The 13,687-nt window shown below is 49.2% G+C and overlaps 2 protein-coding genes across 2 annotated transcripts in view; one reads left to right on the top strand and one right to left on the bottom strand.

Annotated features, from left to right (window-relative positions):
* The window catches only part of COQ6 (coenzyme Q6, monooxygenase), a 14,803-nt gene extending 4,493 nt beyond the window's left edge, over positions 1-10,310 (top strand). Inside the window, exons 2-12 of the mRNA XM_004698707.2 lie at positions 2,495-2,629; positions 3,604-3,662; positions 3,938-4,061; positions 5,530-5,660; positions 6,231-6,338; positions 6,430-6,492; positions 6,644-6,751; positions 8,756-8,958; positions 9,031-9,146; positions 9,297-9,463; positions 9,862-10,310. Of these exons, the coding sequence (XP_004698764.1) occupies positions 2,495-2,629; positions 3,604-3,662; positions 3,938-4,061; positions 5,530-5,660; positions 6,231-6,338; positions 6,430-6,492; positions 6,644-6,751; positions 8,756-8,958; positions 9,031-9,146; positions 9,297-9,463; positions 9,862-9,891 (1,244 nt within the window). The 3' untranslated portion in view covers positions 9,892-10,310. The remainder of the gene's footprint in view (positions 1-2,494; positions 2,630-3,603; positions 3,663-3,937; positions 4,062-5,529; positions 5,661-6,230; positions 6,339-6,429; positions 6,493-6,643; positions 6,752-8,755; positions 8,959-9,030; positions 9,147-9,296; positions 9,464-9,861) is intronic.
* ENTPD5 (ectonucleoside triphosphate diphosphohydrolase 5 (inactive)) overlaps positions 10,105-13,687 on the bottom strand; it is a 48,122-nt gene continuing 44,539 nt past the window's right edge. The window contains 1 exon segment of the mRNA XM_004698708.4: positions 10,105-13,687. Within this exon segment, the coding sequence (XP_004698765.2) occupies positions 13,493-13,687 (195 nt within the window). The 3' untranslated portion in view covers positions 10,105-13,492.

Below are 13,687 nucleotides of genomic sequence, written 5' to 3'. Positions count from 1 at the left end.
AAAAAAAAAAAAGAAAACCCTGTGGGCAGTTCTACTCTGTCCTGGGGCACCAGGAGTTAGAAATCCATGTAATAGGAACAATGGGGTGAAAGCTTTTGTTGATTTCAGTATCTTGGGACTGCCACATCTTTTCTGGGGTGACTCCCAGGGGACTGTTTGGAAGCTATGGAAGCACCTGGCGGTAGGTGGTAAGGAGTTCTGATGGAGTAGTGGCTTACATGTGGAGCCACTAACTGCAAGGTCAGCTCTTTGAGCTCATGAGCCGCTTCAAGGGAGAGAGATGAGGCTCTCACCTCCCATAAAGATTTATAGCATTGGAAGCCCTAGGACGCAGTGTCCTGTGCGGTCAGTGTGGTTAGAATTGACCTGATGGCAATTGGGGTGGTTTTTAGGTTTTTAATGGGCTTGAGTCTCAAAGTAACTATATAAAGCATGCTTTAAAAAATACTTTTATTGACATATAAGTCATATATCATGAACTTCAGAAGTTAGGTCATATCAAAAAGAATTGCACAATCAGCACCACAACGAGTTCCTGAACATTTTCTTTCTTCCTTGTATTCATTGCTACTAGCGCCCCATTTCTCTCCAATTTCCCTTCCCACATGCACAATAAGCCGTGATTCCAATTCCTATCTCTATCTATTCACCTCTCCTGGATCTCATAGACCGGAAAGCATTTTAAGGGGCGCACAGGGGTTCCTTGTGCCTGTGCCAGGACCAAGAGAGTGAATGCATTTTCCGGTGGGCACATACAATGGGCTTACAGAGCTTTCAAAAGGCATAGGCGTCATACAGCAAACATCACATAATCTTTGGGTTATATCAGAAGTGGGTAACACCATAAACCAGCAGTGAGGTGAGTCAGCCTCCTGACCTAGTGCTAGTTGACCTCCAACGCCCCTGAGCCCTCCCCAGGGGAGCAGGCTGTGATCCAGGTCTGAAGAGGACATCAGAAGGGTTTGCTATGTTTGATGGTGGGTTGCTTATAGAACCTGATTGCTCTTAGCCACAGTTAACCGTCAGGCACAGCGAAGTAGCCAGACACAGAATGATGAGTTATGACAGGACCTCCTTTACGACTGCTCCTTAATGGGGAGCGATTGCAGGCGGTGGGGGGTCGGGGCACACTTTCGGCCTGGAGAATGTGTATTTGAAAACATTCCTATCTCAGAATAATGAAGATCTCTCTCAAAATAGGGCTAGTTTTCTAAGTCTGTGGTCAGGAGTATAGAAATAAGGTCAGAGACATTCTACCAAGTCCTCAGTGTGCCACCATGGGCCGTTCTTAGTGGTTGAGAGTCCGGCGCATATGTGATGTCATGTTGCTGGTGTCCGGTGTGCATGCCCAGGTTGACCTTTACTTTCATGTCAACCTCCACTTATTTTAGACTTCTGCTTTCAAGGAGAGAATGTTCCAGCTGGCTCTTAAGAGGCCTTCTAACTCAGCTCTGCTTCCTTGAGTCTTTTCTTCAAGCTCCCTTTCGGTTTGAGGTTTGAAGCATCTACTTCTCACGTTGTTCGGTGCCAGCTGTATTTGCTCAGTGTTTTGTCCTCCAGATGCATTCTTAAGTGTTATATTAACAGCTAACCTAGTTAGCTGAGCTGGTTAACCTGGCTATATTTCTAAGGTCTTCGGAAGCCTTCTTCTGTGTTCCGTTCCTGGCCTCTCACTACTAGATGCTAGCTGTTCTGTACTGAGGAGCTGCAGAATTGACTGCTGAGGATTTTAACCATAAAAAAATGGTTCCTGCCACCCCACCGTCATCCCAGGAATTTAGAATCTAGAGTTGGAAGGAAATTTGTAAATAACTAAGAAGAGGCAGAATGAACTGGCATCTCTGTGGGGAGGACAGGAGAGGGGAGGGTTCAGGTCAGACAGGTTAGTTGAGAAGGGGTGATGGGGCTGGAAGGCAGGCTTCCTCCAGCAGGGTGAGGTCCACTCCCAATGCTCCGCAGCACAAACAACTAGTAATGGCTGCTCTGTAAGAATGAGTAGGAAGTCCTGGTCACACATGCAGGAAACCTCCTTTTCTTCCTTCTTTCCTTCCTAGGGCACGCCCCTGGTTGAGAATTGTGCCAGTCTGTGCATCCTTGCGCATGGTGTGTGTAGGGTATGGAGACGCCCTGAAACCGTGGTTCGTGTTGCTGAAATGGTGGCATCTGTTTGTTGGGTTCATGTCCTCAGGGCTAGAGAGCTGGGAGCTCTGGTGGTGTGGTTACACACTGGGTTGCTAATCTCAAAGTCAGCAGTTCAAGACCAGCCACTCCATGGGCGAAAAATGAGGCTTGCAGTTCCCGTAAAGAGTTTCAATCTTAGAAACCCACAGGGGCAGTTTGGCCTGTCCGATAAGGTTGCGATGACTTGGAATGGACTCAGTGGCAGGTAGTGAGGAGAAGGGTCAGAGCACTGATGACTTCTCTCGACTGTGGGAAAGGGAACTCTCGGTTGTCCTAATGATGTAACTAACATGTTTCTTTTGTTTGTTTGTAGGATATGATAGTCACTTCCGTGACAAGAAAATCCTGTTGCTAGAAGGAGGTCCAAAAAAAGTAATGGAGAAATTGCCAGAAACTTACAGCAACAGGGTTAGCTCCATTTCTCCCGGCTCTGCAACCCTTCTCAGTAGTGAGTAGATCTTTGCTCTTAGAAGCAGTCTCCTTTCTCCATGGCTTTCCCGTGGTCCTCACAGAGCATCTGGTGGGGGGGAGGGGGGTCCTTGGGTAAGGGTGGAGGGCCAGGTTTAGTGGTCTAGTGCCTAACTGAAGACCAGGACCCCTAAAATGATGAGTCAGAGTTCTGGAATGGGGAATGGGAGACTAGTGACGCATAGGGAATCTTCCAGGACCCTGAGGCGGGAAATAGGATCATTAGCAGGACTGTACAGAGCAGCACACCTGAGCTGTGCGGTTGGCCACCATCTTTAGGCCAGGCAGCAACGCTTCCTCGCAGTGATTCCAGATTTGATGACCACACACGTCACGTGGCCTTTGTTTTCTAAAAGGACCTCACCTTTCTGGTAGGGTTTTGACCAGCTGTTTTTCCCATTCTGGTTATCCTTCCGATAGCACCACATTTTGCAATTCTGCTCGCTTCCAGTTTTGCTTTGCTGGCTGTGACTGGCTCAGGCAGAACCATTTGGAAGCTTTGGGTTTTCCAGTTTGTGCCTAGTACCTGGAATTTTATCTGGTACCTAGCTGGTACTCAGAAAATGTCTATGTTCTCCAAAATTGTAAATGATCGGTGCTGTAGAGAGATGAAACTCTCCAGAGTTTCTGTCATCTCCTGTTTGTAAAGTTACAATTGCGTCGCGAGTGGAAACAGCGATGAAGGCGATGGGCAAAGATGGGTGTGGTTTTCCTTTCTGGGATCCTCACATTTCATCTTATGTTCATGAAAGGTGGCGTTTCATTCCTGCTTTGCAACCTAGAACTGGGCTGCTGGCTTTAAACAGGATAAAATTGGGCAGCATGTTCCTGTTGTTGGGGAGAGTTGAAAGCCACCTGTTACTTAACATGATTGCAGGACCATCAGAAACCCAATAGAGACTTGGCTCCCATGAGGTTACTCTGGTCTGTAGAGCCTTTTTTTTTTTTTGCCAGGTTTTGGTGCCTGGGACCACATCAGTAAGATGAGACACAGAGCCTTCCGGCGGATGCAGGTACCTCCTTCCCCTTGATTGTGCTTTGGGCGAGGTGGTCTGCAGTGTTAAGGGAAAGGAGGCCCAGGTTTTCTGTGGCTGTGGGAGGACAGCTCACATTTAGTCACTGGGTGAGGGGGCAACATTACTTCTCCCCCTGTGGTTCCTGCCAGAAGGCCTGACAAACTGAGATTTCCTCTGCTGCCACCCGGGAACGCAGGACTTGATTTCTGACTAGCGGAAATGCATTGCCTCTCTCTTGGACTGTAATGGAAATGTTCCCTTTGCGCTTGCAGGTGTGGGACGCCTGCTCAGAGGCCCTGATAATGTTTGATAGGGATAATCTGGAGGACATGGGCTATATCGTGGAGAATGATGTCATCCTGCATGCTCTCACCACGCAGCTGGAGGCCGTGTCTGGTGAGCCCCCTCTTCCTGTTGCTCGCGGGGAGGTCAGGCTGACCCTGATGCCACTAGTGATGGTGGCGGCACGTGGACAGAAATCCTCCGATGGTTACCTCAGGGTCGTCCTTTGTGCCTTTTATTGAGGTATAACTGAAAGACCATAAAAATCAGGTGAACTTTGAGTGTGCCATTCAGTGATTTTTAGTGCGTTGGCCTAGTGGTGTCACCATAACCACAATATAATGTGAGAACGTCTTTGTTGTCGCAAGAGAAACCAGCTGCCTGCTTTTTTCTGTCCCCACGCCCAGCCTCAGGCAAGCAACCGATAAAGGACTTTGTGTCTCCGACCAGTGGGACCGTGTGTCTTCTGACGGGCTTTTCTGACTGGTCAGAGCCTTCTTGAGATGCACTGGTGCTGTTTCATGTATCAGGACCTGTAGGCCAGTGAATCACTAGGCCTGGCCACTTGCTCAGCACTTTATTCCTCGTCCCCGATGGGCAGCGTTCCATTGTATGGACACCACCTTGTGTGTGTCTGCTCGTCCATTGATGGCCATTTGGGTAGGGTCCACTCTGGGGGTCTTACAGATGGTGCTGTGACAAGTCATCTGTGAGTTTCAATGGGGATGGGCATTTTCATTTCTCCTGAGTAGAAGCGTAAGACAGTGTCTCATACTATGTTGGGTTTTTTTTAAAGTCATGTGATCTAATGCATGCGTGAGCTAGACACGTAGAGGAAGACACCGGAAGGTTCCACATCTGAGTTTTAACTAGGTGTCTCTGCACAGGTAAGGGATTTCCCCCTAGAAACCTTTCATTGTTGTCAATACTATTATAATAAGGAGATTATTTTGATGACCACAGTAACCAAATGAATTCCCGTGGGAATGAAAAAGTTCTGCAATTACACGCTTGTCTGAGCCCGTGGCGTTCCACCCCTCAAGCCGCACTGAAGGTCCATGGGTGCATGTAGGCCTGGCCTGAAACTAGAGGAGCCGGAGACCCACAGGGGGCCTGGTGCAGGCTGGTGACGCACTGCGAGCTCAAGTGATTTTTTTTTTTTTTTTGGTACCAGTTCATCTGTAGTTCTGTCATTATCAGCTCTCAGCTGTAGCACAGACCACATGCATTATTTTTTAGATTTTATTTTTCTTGTTTCGAAGGGAGTGACAAGAGACAGGTATGCTGGGACCTGGGTTCAGGTTTAGTTAGAAAAGTGGTTCTCAACCTGTGAGTCGCGACCCCTTTGGGGCTCAAACGACCCTTTCACAGGGGTCACCTGATTCATAACAGTAGTATCCAAAATGACAGTGATGAAGTAGCAACGAAAATAATTTTATGGTTGGGGGGTCACCATCACATGGGGAACTGCATGAAAGGGTCGCAGAATTAGGAAGGTTGAGAACTGCTGAGTTAGAGCTTCTCCTCAGCCTGTGTGGGCCACCTGTCTAACATGTCGCTGCTTCTCTTCTGACCTCCACAGACCGAGTGACGGTTCTCTACCGGAGCAAGGCTGTAGGCTACACCCGGCCTGCCCCATTTCCCATGGTGGACTCCAGCCCGTGGGTTCAAATCACCCTCAGTGATGGCAGCACCCTCCAGACCAAATTGTTGGTAGTTAAAGCTTCTCGTCTTTGCCAGGGCTCTTGCATAACCACATTCTATCCTAGACTCCAGGGCCTCCAGTGTTAAGCCTAAGCTATAATGTATAAGCTTACTTGAGGCCAGGCTTTTGGTTAGAGGGACCAGGACCCACTCCAGCCCCAGCCCAAGCTAAAGTGGGTTGTTGCAAACTCCATGCAGGAAGCAATCTCATGGACCAACTTAGGGCATGAAGTAGGGAGGAGCTGGACCTCACAGAAACAAGCCAGAATGCTGGGAATTGAGGCTGCTCTTTCTCCACCTTAAATTTCCCAAGTCCCTCCTCTTCGTCCACCTCCCAGTCCTTGCTCTCTCTGCTCACCAGCGTCCTGTTTCACCGTAGGGCAGCTCGGTCCTGCCACGGTGCTGGCCCGAGGCTGAAACTTCTAGGGTCCCCTCAGTAGGATTATCCCACTAGAAGCTATGAGTGGGGCTGGCAGGATAAAAAGTTGCCCCCCAAGCCTTAGGAAGCAGAGAGCAACACATGGGGCAGTTCATTTGTGAAGAAGCTGTCAGACTTAGCAGGCCCCCGTCTCCATGCAGATTGGCGCAGACGGTCACAACTCGGGAGTACGGCAGGCTGCTGGGATCCCCAACGTTAGCTGGAACTATGACCAGTCTGCTGTTGTGGCGACTCTGCATTTATCAGAGGTAAGCTCCTGAGCCTGCCATCCGGGGACCCTGCTCCTGTTTGGTGAGCACCAGGCATTTCTCACCACCATGCTGCTCTTGTCTCACACAGGCCGCAGAAAATGACGTCGCTTGGCAGAGATTTCTTCCCTCTGGGCCCATTGCTCTGCTCCCGGTAAGAGGCCCTTCTGGCTAGTGGGCTTTCTCCTCCAGCCTTCCTCTCTCAGGACTCTGCTCTCAGCCTGTTTCAAGGGAGCTTGCCCAGGCTGGAGGGCGCTCAAGCACAGAAGAGTGTGGCACCTCCTGATGCTCGGCTTTCCACACAGCTTTCGGACACCCTGAGTTCCCTGGTTTGGTCGACGTCCCATGAGCACGCGGCAGAGCTGGTCAGCATGGACGAGGAACAGTTTGTGGATGCCATTAACTCTGCTTTTGTGAGTATCGAGCTGTGCAGCCGACGCTATGGAGACAGGGTTGGACACGGGGTTCTGAGTAGAAAGAGCCGCAGCAATCCGGCAGCTGCCCCTTTGAGATTGTGGATTGACCTGGATTACATGGAGGAGGGGGGAACTGTGCTGATGGGGTTTGTTTGTTCTGAGGGTTGTGGGCTGACAAGAGTTGTCCAAGCTGTGGGTAGTGGTGGCCTTTTTAAGTTTGAAACTTAAAATTGCCGGGAACATTTTGGATGCTCGGCCAGTGGTCATGACTGTACGCAGCCGTTAGGTAATTCGGGCACCAGATTTCTGTTTGGCTTTGCTGGTGTCGGTGCCCTTGGGAAGGTTCCGACCACGACTAAGAACAGCGGCACGGAGCACCGGCTGGTCTTGCGCCATCTTCGCAATGGATGTTTGAGCCCGTTGTTGCTGCCACTCTGTCAGTCCATCTTGTCAGGGCCTGCCTCTTTTCACTGCCCCTCCACTTTGCTGAGCGTGGTGACCTCTCCCAGGGACTGGCCTCTCCTGGTGACATCTCCAAAGGACGTGAGTCTTGGTTTCCCCTCCCGGCTTCTAAGGAGCGCGCTGGCTGTACTTCTTCCCCAACAGATCAGTCTGTTGGGGTGGCGGTCTGCAGCATTCCCACACCATCATCCGCATGCACCGTTTCTTCTGTAGTCTTCGCAGCCCTGTCCAGCTTCCCCTGCACCTGAGGTGCCTGGACATGCCATGGTCAGGCACATGTCCACTCTCAAAGTGACATGCTGGCTCTTCTAACATTTTCAAGAGGCTGCACAGCAGATTTTGTCTCAGAACCAAAAAACAAAAACTCTCACTGCCATCGAGTCTAATCCGACTCAAAGGGACCCTATAGATTAGGGTAGAACTGCCCCTGTGGGTTTTGAGACTATAAACCTTGACAGGAGTAAAAGGCTCCCTGCTCCCGAGCTATGGCTGGTGTTCTCGAACCTGAGCTTGCGTTTAGCAGCTCGGTGTGTGACACTGCACCTCAGGGCTCCTCGATTCGCCTGACTGCCACTAATCCACTCTGACATTGTCCTTCCTGTGCGCCAGATTGTTGGACTTCTATAGGGATTTTTAAATTTAGTTCTGTAAACCTTTGTGGTAGGTACTATTATTTGCATTTAGTTACTAAGTAATTTGCCTGGGATCATTAAGCTAGTGGCAATGCTGGATTTGGGAGTCAAGCTGGCCCTGGAGCCTGCCCTTAAAACCCCCAAGCTCTTCTACTTCATGAATGGTTTCACACCCAACTTTCAGCAAAGACCTTGGGCCCCAGGGCTCTGGACAAACCCAAACCGAGATCCTGACCCTCCTTCTCAGGGTCACTTAGCACATGTTCATGGCCCAGACTGCGGACCTCTGCAGTCTTCACTTAGCAACTCGGAATGCCATCTGCACAGCAGGCTCTGGAGATGGACAAACGAGACACAGTCCCCTCTGGAAGTTCCTACTCGACTGACGGCGAGAGATGCTTGAATGACCATTCAGCAGTGACAGAGAGGGAACAAAAACAGCTGTGGGAGAAGAGGGTTGTGAATATTGTAGATACTCGTGTATAAGCTGAGTTTTTCAACAGTTTTATAGTTTTTGTCATGAAATTAGGTGCCTTGGCTGATATTCGGGTTGGCTTATACTCGAGTATATACAGTAAGTGTTCAGAGCAGTAACATGTGGCTGCTCAGGTGTTTGCATAGTGAAATACATGTGGGTGAGCATTCTAAGCACATGGAGCTACACCGGGCTGGTGAGGAGTTAGGGAGGGTGAGCTGGAATGAGGCCGGGGCCAACTCTGGAACCTTGTTGAGCTGACCCGGAGTACTGTGGGGAGTGATGGCAGTGTGGGTTGCATTTGTTCGAGGACTTACCGTTGACCGTCCAGTTCTGTGTCAGCATATTAAGTGCTTTGGTTATAAAAGGGGCTTTGTTGAGTTCTCATGTCATGCTGATCATCCTTTACCTTGTTTTGTGGCTGCTGCTTAGTGGAGTGATGCTAACCACACGGACTTCATTGACTCGGCTGGCACCATACTGCAACAGGCTATTGGTCTTCTGAAGCCCACCAAAGTCTCAGCTCGCCAGCTGCCCCCAAGTGTGGCCAGGGTGGAAGCCACAAGCCGGGTGCTGTTTCCTCTCGGGCTGGGGCATGCTGCGGAGTACGTGCGGCCTCGGGTGGCGCTCATTGGGTAAGACATCACAGAGGGCTGCCCCCTCCTCCCTGTGTGCTGGAGACCCCCTGAATATGGCTTTATCCGTAGGGATGCAGCCCACCGAGTCCATCCCCTTGCAGGACAAGGTGTCAACATGGGCTTTGGGGACGTCTCCAGCTTGGCCCATCACCTCAGTATGGCAGCTTTCGACGGGAAAGATTTGGGTAAGGGCTCCAGGTACCTTAGAGAAATATCCAGAGGTCAAACAGGAATGACCAGGACCCCAAATGGCCCTCCTAATGCCCAGGGGGGTGGCCCGACAACACACCTGGCTTTCCAGGATTTGGATGAAGGAGCTACCTCTTCTCTTTCAGGCGGCATGAGCCACCTGACAGGCTATGAGACAGACAGACAAAGGCACAACACTGCTCTTCTAGCCGCGACAGACTTACTCAAAAGGCTCTACTCCACCAGTGCCGCTCCTCTCGTGCTGCTAAGGACGTGGGGCCTGCAGGCCACAAATGCCGTGTCTCCACTCAAAGTAAGGAGTACCTCCTGGCTCGCCAAGATTCCTGCTTGCTAACCAAGGAAAGATTTGCAGACAGCTCAGTCTTACCGCACTCATTTTCTTGGCTGTAAAATTATCGTCTTCCTCTGTACCATCTTCAGTGCTTAGGAGAATAAAAAGAGTACTTGCTGGGCTTGTTGGTGAGAGCCCACACCTCAGCATTGCCTTTATATGTAGGAAGGGTTTTCAGATGGCACATAGGGACTTTTAAAGATACTGAAACGCCTTTTGCTGAGAAACTCCCATTGAAGGCTAGGAGACTCTCCCCTGGGACTTGTGGATACTGCCTGCCAGGGACTTGTCTGTGCTTGCCTTCCTTGGGTCCTGCAGATGTGTGAGGCATCTCACCTTTGTCTCCTTTTTTTCTCCAGGAACAAATCATGGCCTTCGCAAGCCAGTGAGGGCTTCTCTTCTGGGCATCTTGATGAAAAAAAGAACACGCCGCTCCAGTACCATCTTGCATATTGTCAAGAGTCAATTTAATAAGTTACCGTTAGAATCTTCCCGTCTTTCTCCTCTGCTGAGTGAGCCTGCAGTGCCCAGATGAGGGGAAATTAGCTGTGAGGAGGGTGTTATCAACCAAGCAGAAAAAATGCCCAAAGGAAGACTCACGATTTGGTTTAAAACAGCCTTTTTATTACTAAATCAAGGTACTATGTCATTTATTTTCACTTAATAACAGTCCTTTTTGAGGAAGAGACTTTGATCGTTTTTTTCTTGATAGATGCAAGAATTAGAAATATGCAGTGAATGCATTTGCTGTTAGAATAGCCATTTAAAAATTTACATCAGAATGCAAATTAAATACAAATTACTTTAATCTTTGTTACATGTGCACTGGAGCTTCTGAAAAGGCAAACTTTTTTTAATTAAATACTTTTATTGGGGACTCTTACATCTCATCACAAAAAGGCAAAATCGTAATGCTTGTTTGCTTCTTCATCACAGCATCAGATTTCAATTTAATTTATGGTTCCTCTGGGATACCGCTGTTGTACTGTATTAAAAATCGCACTGTGTGTGTTCAAAGACCTCGGGACGCAGAGGTCTCGAGGGAGGACGTGGTTAGGAGCAGTGTTTGCTCATGATGGATGGCAGCTTGGAGGAGGCCACGTTCTGCTGGGGTTTCGACAGAGCTCACGTCACAGTCCCGGAGGTGCTTCTTGAAGAGCCCTCCGTGCACCCTGTGCCGAAGGGGCCTCCAAGCCTGAGCTGAAGACGCACTGTGAGCACTCGCTTTAACCCCGTAAGCTCTCCTCGAGAGTAGTCTGTGAGATTGTGTAGAAGTCTTGTTACTGCTGGGAAGCTTTTCAGGCAAATGTAGACGTTCATAAGATGCTCGAGTACAAAGTGACAGTGTCACCCCCTTTGCGGGAAGCTCAGGAAGAACTGCCCAACACAAAAGCTGTCAGCTCCCCTAAAAAGCTGTGTGACTACTGGTAAGGGAGGTCATTGCTGAAAAAGGCCACCTTTCCCCAAAAAATAAGACTCCCCAAGAGGAGGCAAGCTAGATATCAGGCAAAGTGGGTATTTTAAGGCACAACTTGCAAGGACCTCCATAGCCCGAGAATGTCCTTCATATAACATGAAGACAGGCCACGCTAGGCCCTAAGAATTTAAAATATGGAAACAACATTTACAGGGAGGAAACAAACCAGCAATTTGTCTTGGGGACCCTTAATAGAGATCCACAGGGTATATACACTAGGGCAGAAAAAATGTAGTGGACAACTATTTCTAAAATTCTCATTCCAAGCTGTTCTTAAAATGGCTGTTGGTTAATTCACCAAATGCTTACTCAAGTTTGGATGTATTTTCTTGAGTTGAAAGCATCTACCCCAGGAGTTCAGGAGGGAGGACGGGTGGCCAATGGGGTCTCCCAAACTCTCCCCGTCACAAACAATACGTGTACTGTGCAAGCGTGGCTGTTTAAATAAGAAAAGCTTCAGATGAGCTGGGGTGATAAAGCCTAAGGAATACTACCAGAGTTGAAGTCTTCAGGGAAAGACCACCTCTCAGGAGAAAAAACTTGATTTCTGGAAGAAATGTTCTAAATCATAGGAAACAGCATCATTTAGAGGGGTGAATGGGCCTAGCACCTTTCCTTTCTTTTTTTGAGGGACAAGGTAAGAGTCTGGAATCCGTGCTGTACATATGTTAAAGAAAAGATCACAAAGGACTTGGGCGCTTTCTTCAGCTGACCGAGGGGCTGGAGCAGCTGTGAAACTCTGGGAAGACGGTAGGCTGCAGCTTGCTGTAGGAACAGTTGACCCTCAGTGCAGCGCCAAGTGGAAGGAGCTGTCTGACACAGCCGGCCAGAACAAGCTGAGCGGCACCTGCGAGAAAGGCTAAGGGAATGGGGTGTGGGGTAGAAGACGAAACTTTAGGCTGTTCCCATCGCTAGAGATTCCATTATTTACTAGCAACTTTCTGAGGAACAGGCAGCCCTAGTAGTAAGTCTGACACGCTTGAACACACTTCACTTTGGATTTAAAACAAACACCACTAAAATATGGAGGCACAGGAGAAAGTAAATTGCCTAACACCTTGCATAAAGCAGATGTTAAATATTTACTAACTCAAAAGAGACAAAAAAGGCTCCCCACCAAGGACAGTCACACCTGGCATGTTGGTGAGCAGGCTGAAGGGCAGGGTGTGTGAAGAGAGAGACTCCTGGAAAGAAAGCAAGGTACAGGAGCCAGACAGCAGGAAGACCTTGTGGGTCAAGGACACGACACTGGCTAGACTAGAAGTGAGGAAAGAGTAGATGAGTTTGGGGGAGACAGTCCACAAGGTAAAGTGCTCTGGGCACTCATACAATGAAGGAACTTGGGAGCTATTAAGTAGGGTTCTCTGTGCTAATGGGCCAGAGTGGATGTCCTCAAGAATGGTCCCAGAAATCATGGAGCCTGACCGTTGAACAGAGGATATAGCAAAGATGAGGAGCTGGGGCAGAAAGAGGTACTGCTGTGGGTGGAGAGGTCAAGCTGCAAGGAGGGGTATGACCAAAATTAATCTCCTTAGCTGCAGACCAAAAGGCCACGTTGCAGTTGTATTTCTTACAAACACAAAGATGACAGTTGGGTTGTTGGGTACCGTGGAGTTGGTTCCTACTCATAGTGACCCAATGACAACAGAGGGAAGCACTGCCCAGCCCTGTGCCCTCCTCACAATGGTGTGTGAGCCCACTGCTGCAGCCCCGGTGTCAATGCATCTTGAGGGTCTTCCTCTTCACCGACCCTCTAAAACATATTTGGGACCCTCACAAAGAGTATAAACACGCTAGCCTGGCTCTGACACACACACACACACACACACATACACACTGAGGTTAGCTAAGTTTTGAAGTCAGACACACACACACAGACAGAGGTTAGCTAAGTTTTGAAATCAGATAGGTTCACTCATCGTTGATAAAGAGTTGAATAAAAGGCAGTCATTACAAGGCAACCACACCCTCCCCGAACAGGACCCCAGAGATGGCTCAGACCATCAGGCATTGCTCCTAGCCTGTGCCATCCAGCTGAGATTTAGGACAGCTCCTAGCTGATGGGAGGAGTCAGTGCAGCGCAGGCACACATGGAACTTCTATGTGGTACCACCCCACCCCCTACCCCCTTGAATTGTACATAGAAAGCCAAACCAGGCATTCTTTTATCTTTTTTGGTGGGTAGGAGATAAGATAGGGTAGGTGGAGAGATAAGAGTGAGGCAGGGCAGAACGGGGGAGAGAAAAACAATCACTGATATTGATGGATCATGAGATTGCCATCGGTCAGCACATAAGAAAATTAAATAGTTCAAAGGAATGAGGCACTCAGAGGGTTAAAATGAGAGATTTTTTCCTTTGGTTCCCAAGGACCAGTCCTGGGGCACTCACTCCAAGGTCAAGTTCTACAGCTATTCTTTTTGGCTCATAGGGCTCTCCAAGGTTTAGACTGACGCTAGCTGTACACTCAGGGGTAGGCAGCAGTTCACATGAGATGTGTGAAATGAATTCCACTCAGATCTCCAGGCTCATGGGCAAGACCCTTGACAGGCCCTTCCTGCAGCTGGGCTTCAGTGCAGGCTGTTCCCTGACCATGGAAGAGTCTTCTCCCCACCCTGGAAAAAGGTCCTTTGGGAGTGCAGGCCCCAGTGACGTGCTTGACCTTAGTGGGTGATGTCCAGGGACTGCAGCAAGTGAAAGGTGGCCCCC

Source organism: Echinops telfairi, unplaced genomic scaffold (genome assembly GCF_000313985.2).
Source record: "Echinops telfairi isolate 266 unplaced genomic scaffold, ASM31398v2 ScPeMD7_18;HRSCAF=68, whole genome shotgun sequence".
In the NCBI taxonomy this organism is placed as follows: domain Eukaryota; kingdom Metazoa; phylum Chordata; class Mammalia; order Afrosoricida; family Tenrecidae; genus Echinops; species Echinops telfairi.
The sequence above is the reverse complement of the archived record's forward strand: the minus strand, read 5'-3'. Positions and strand labels throughout refer to the sequence as shown.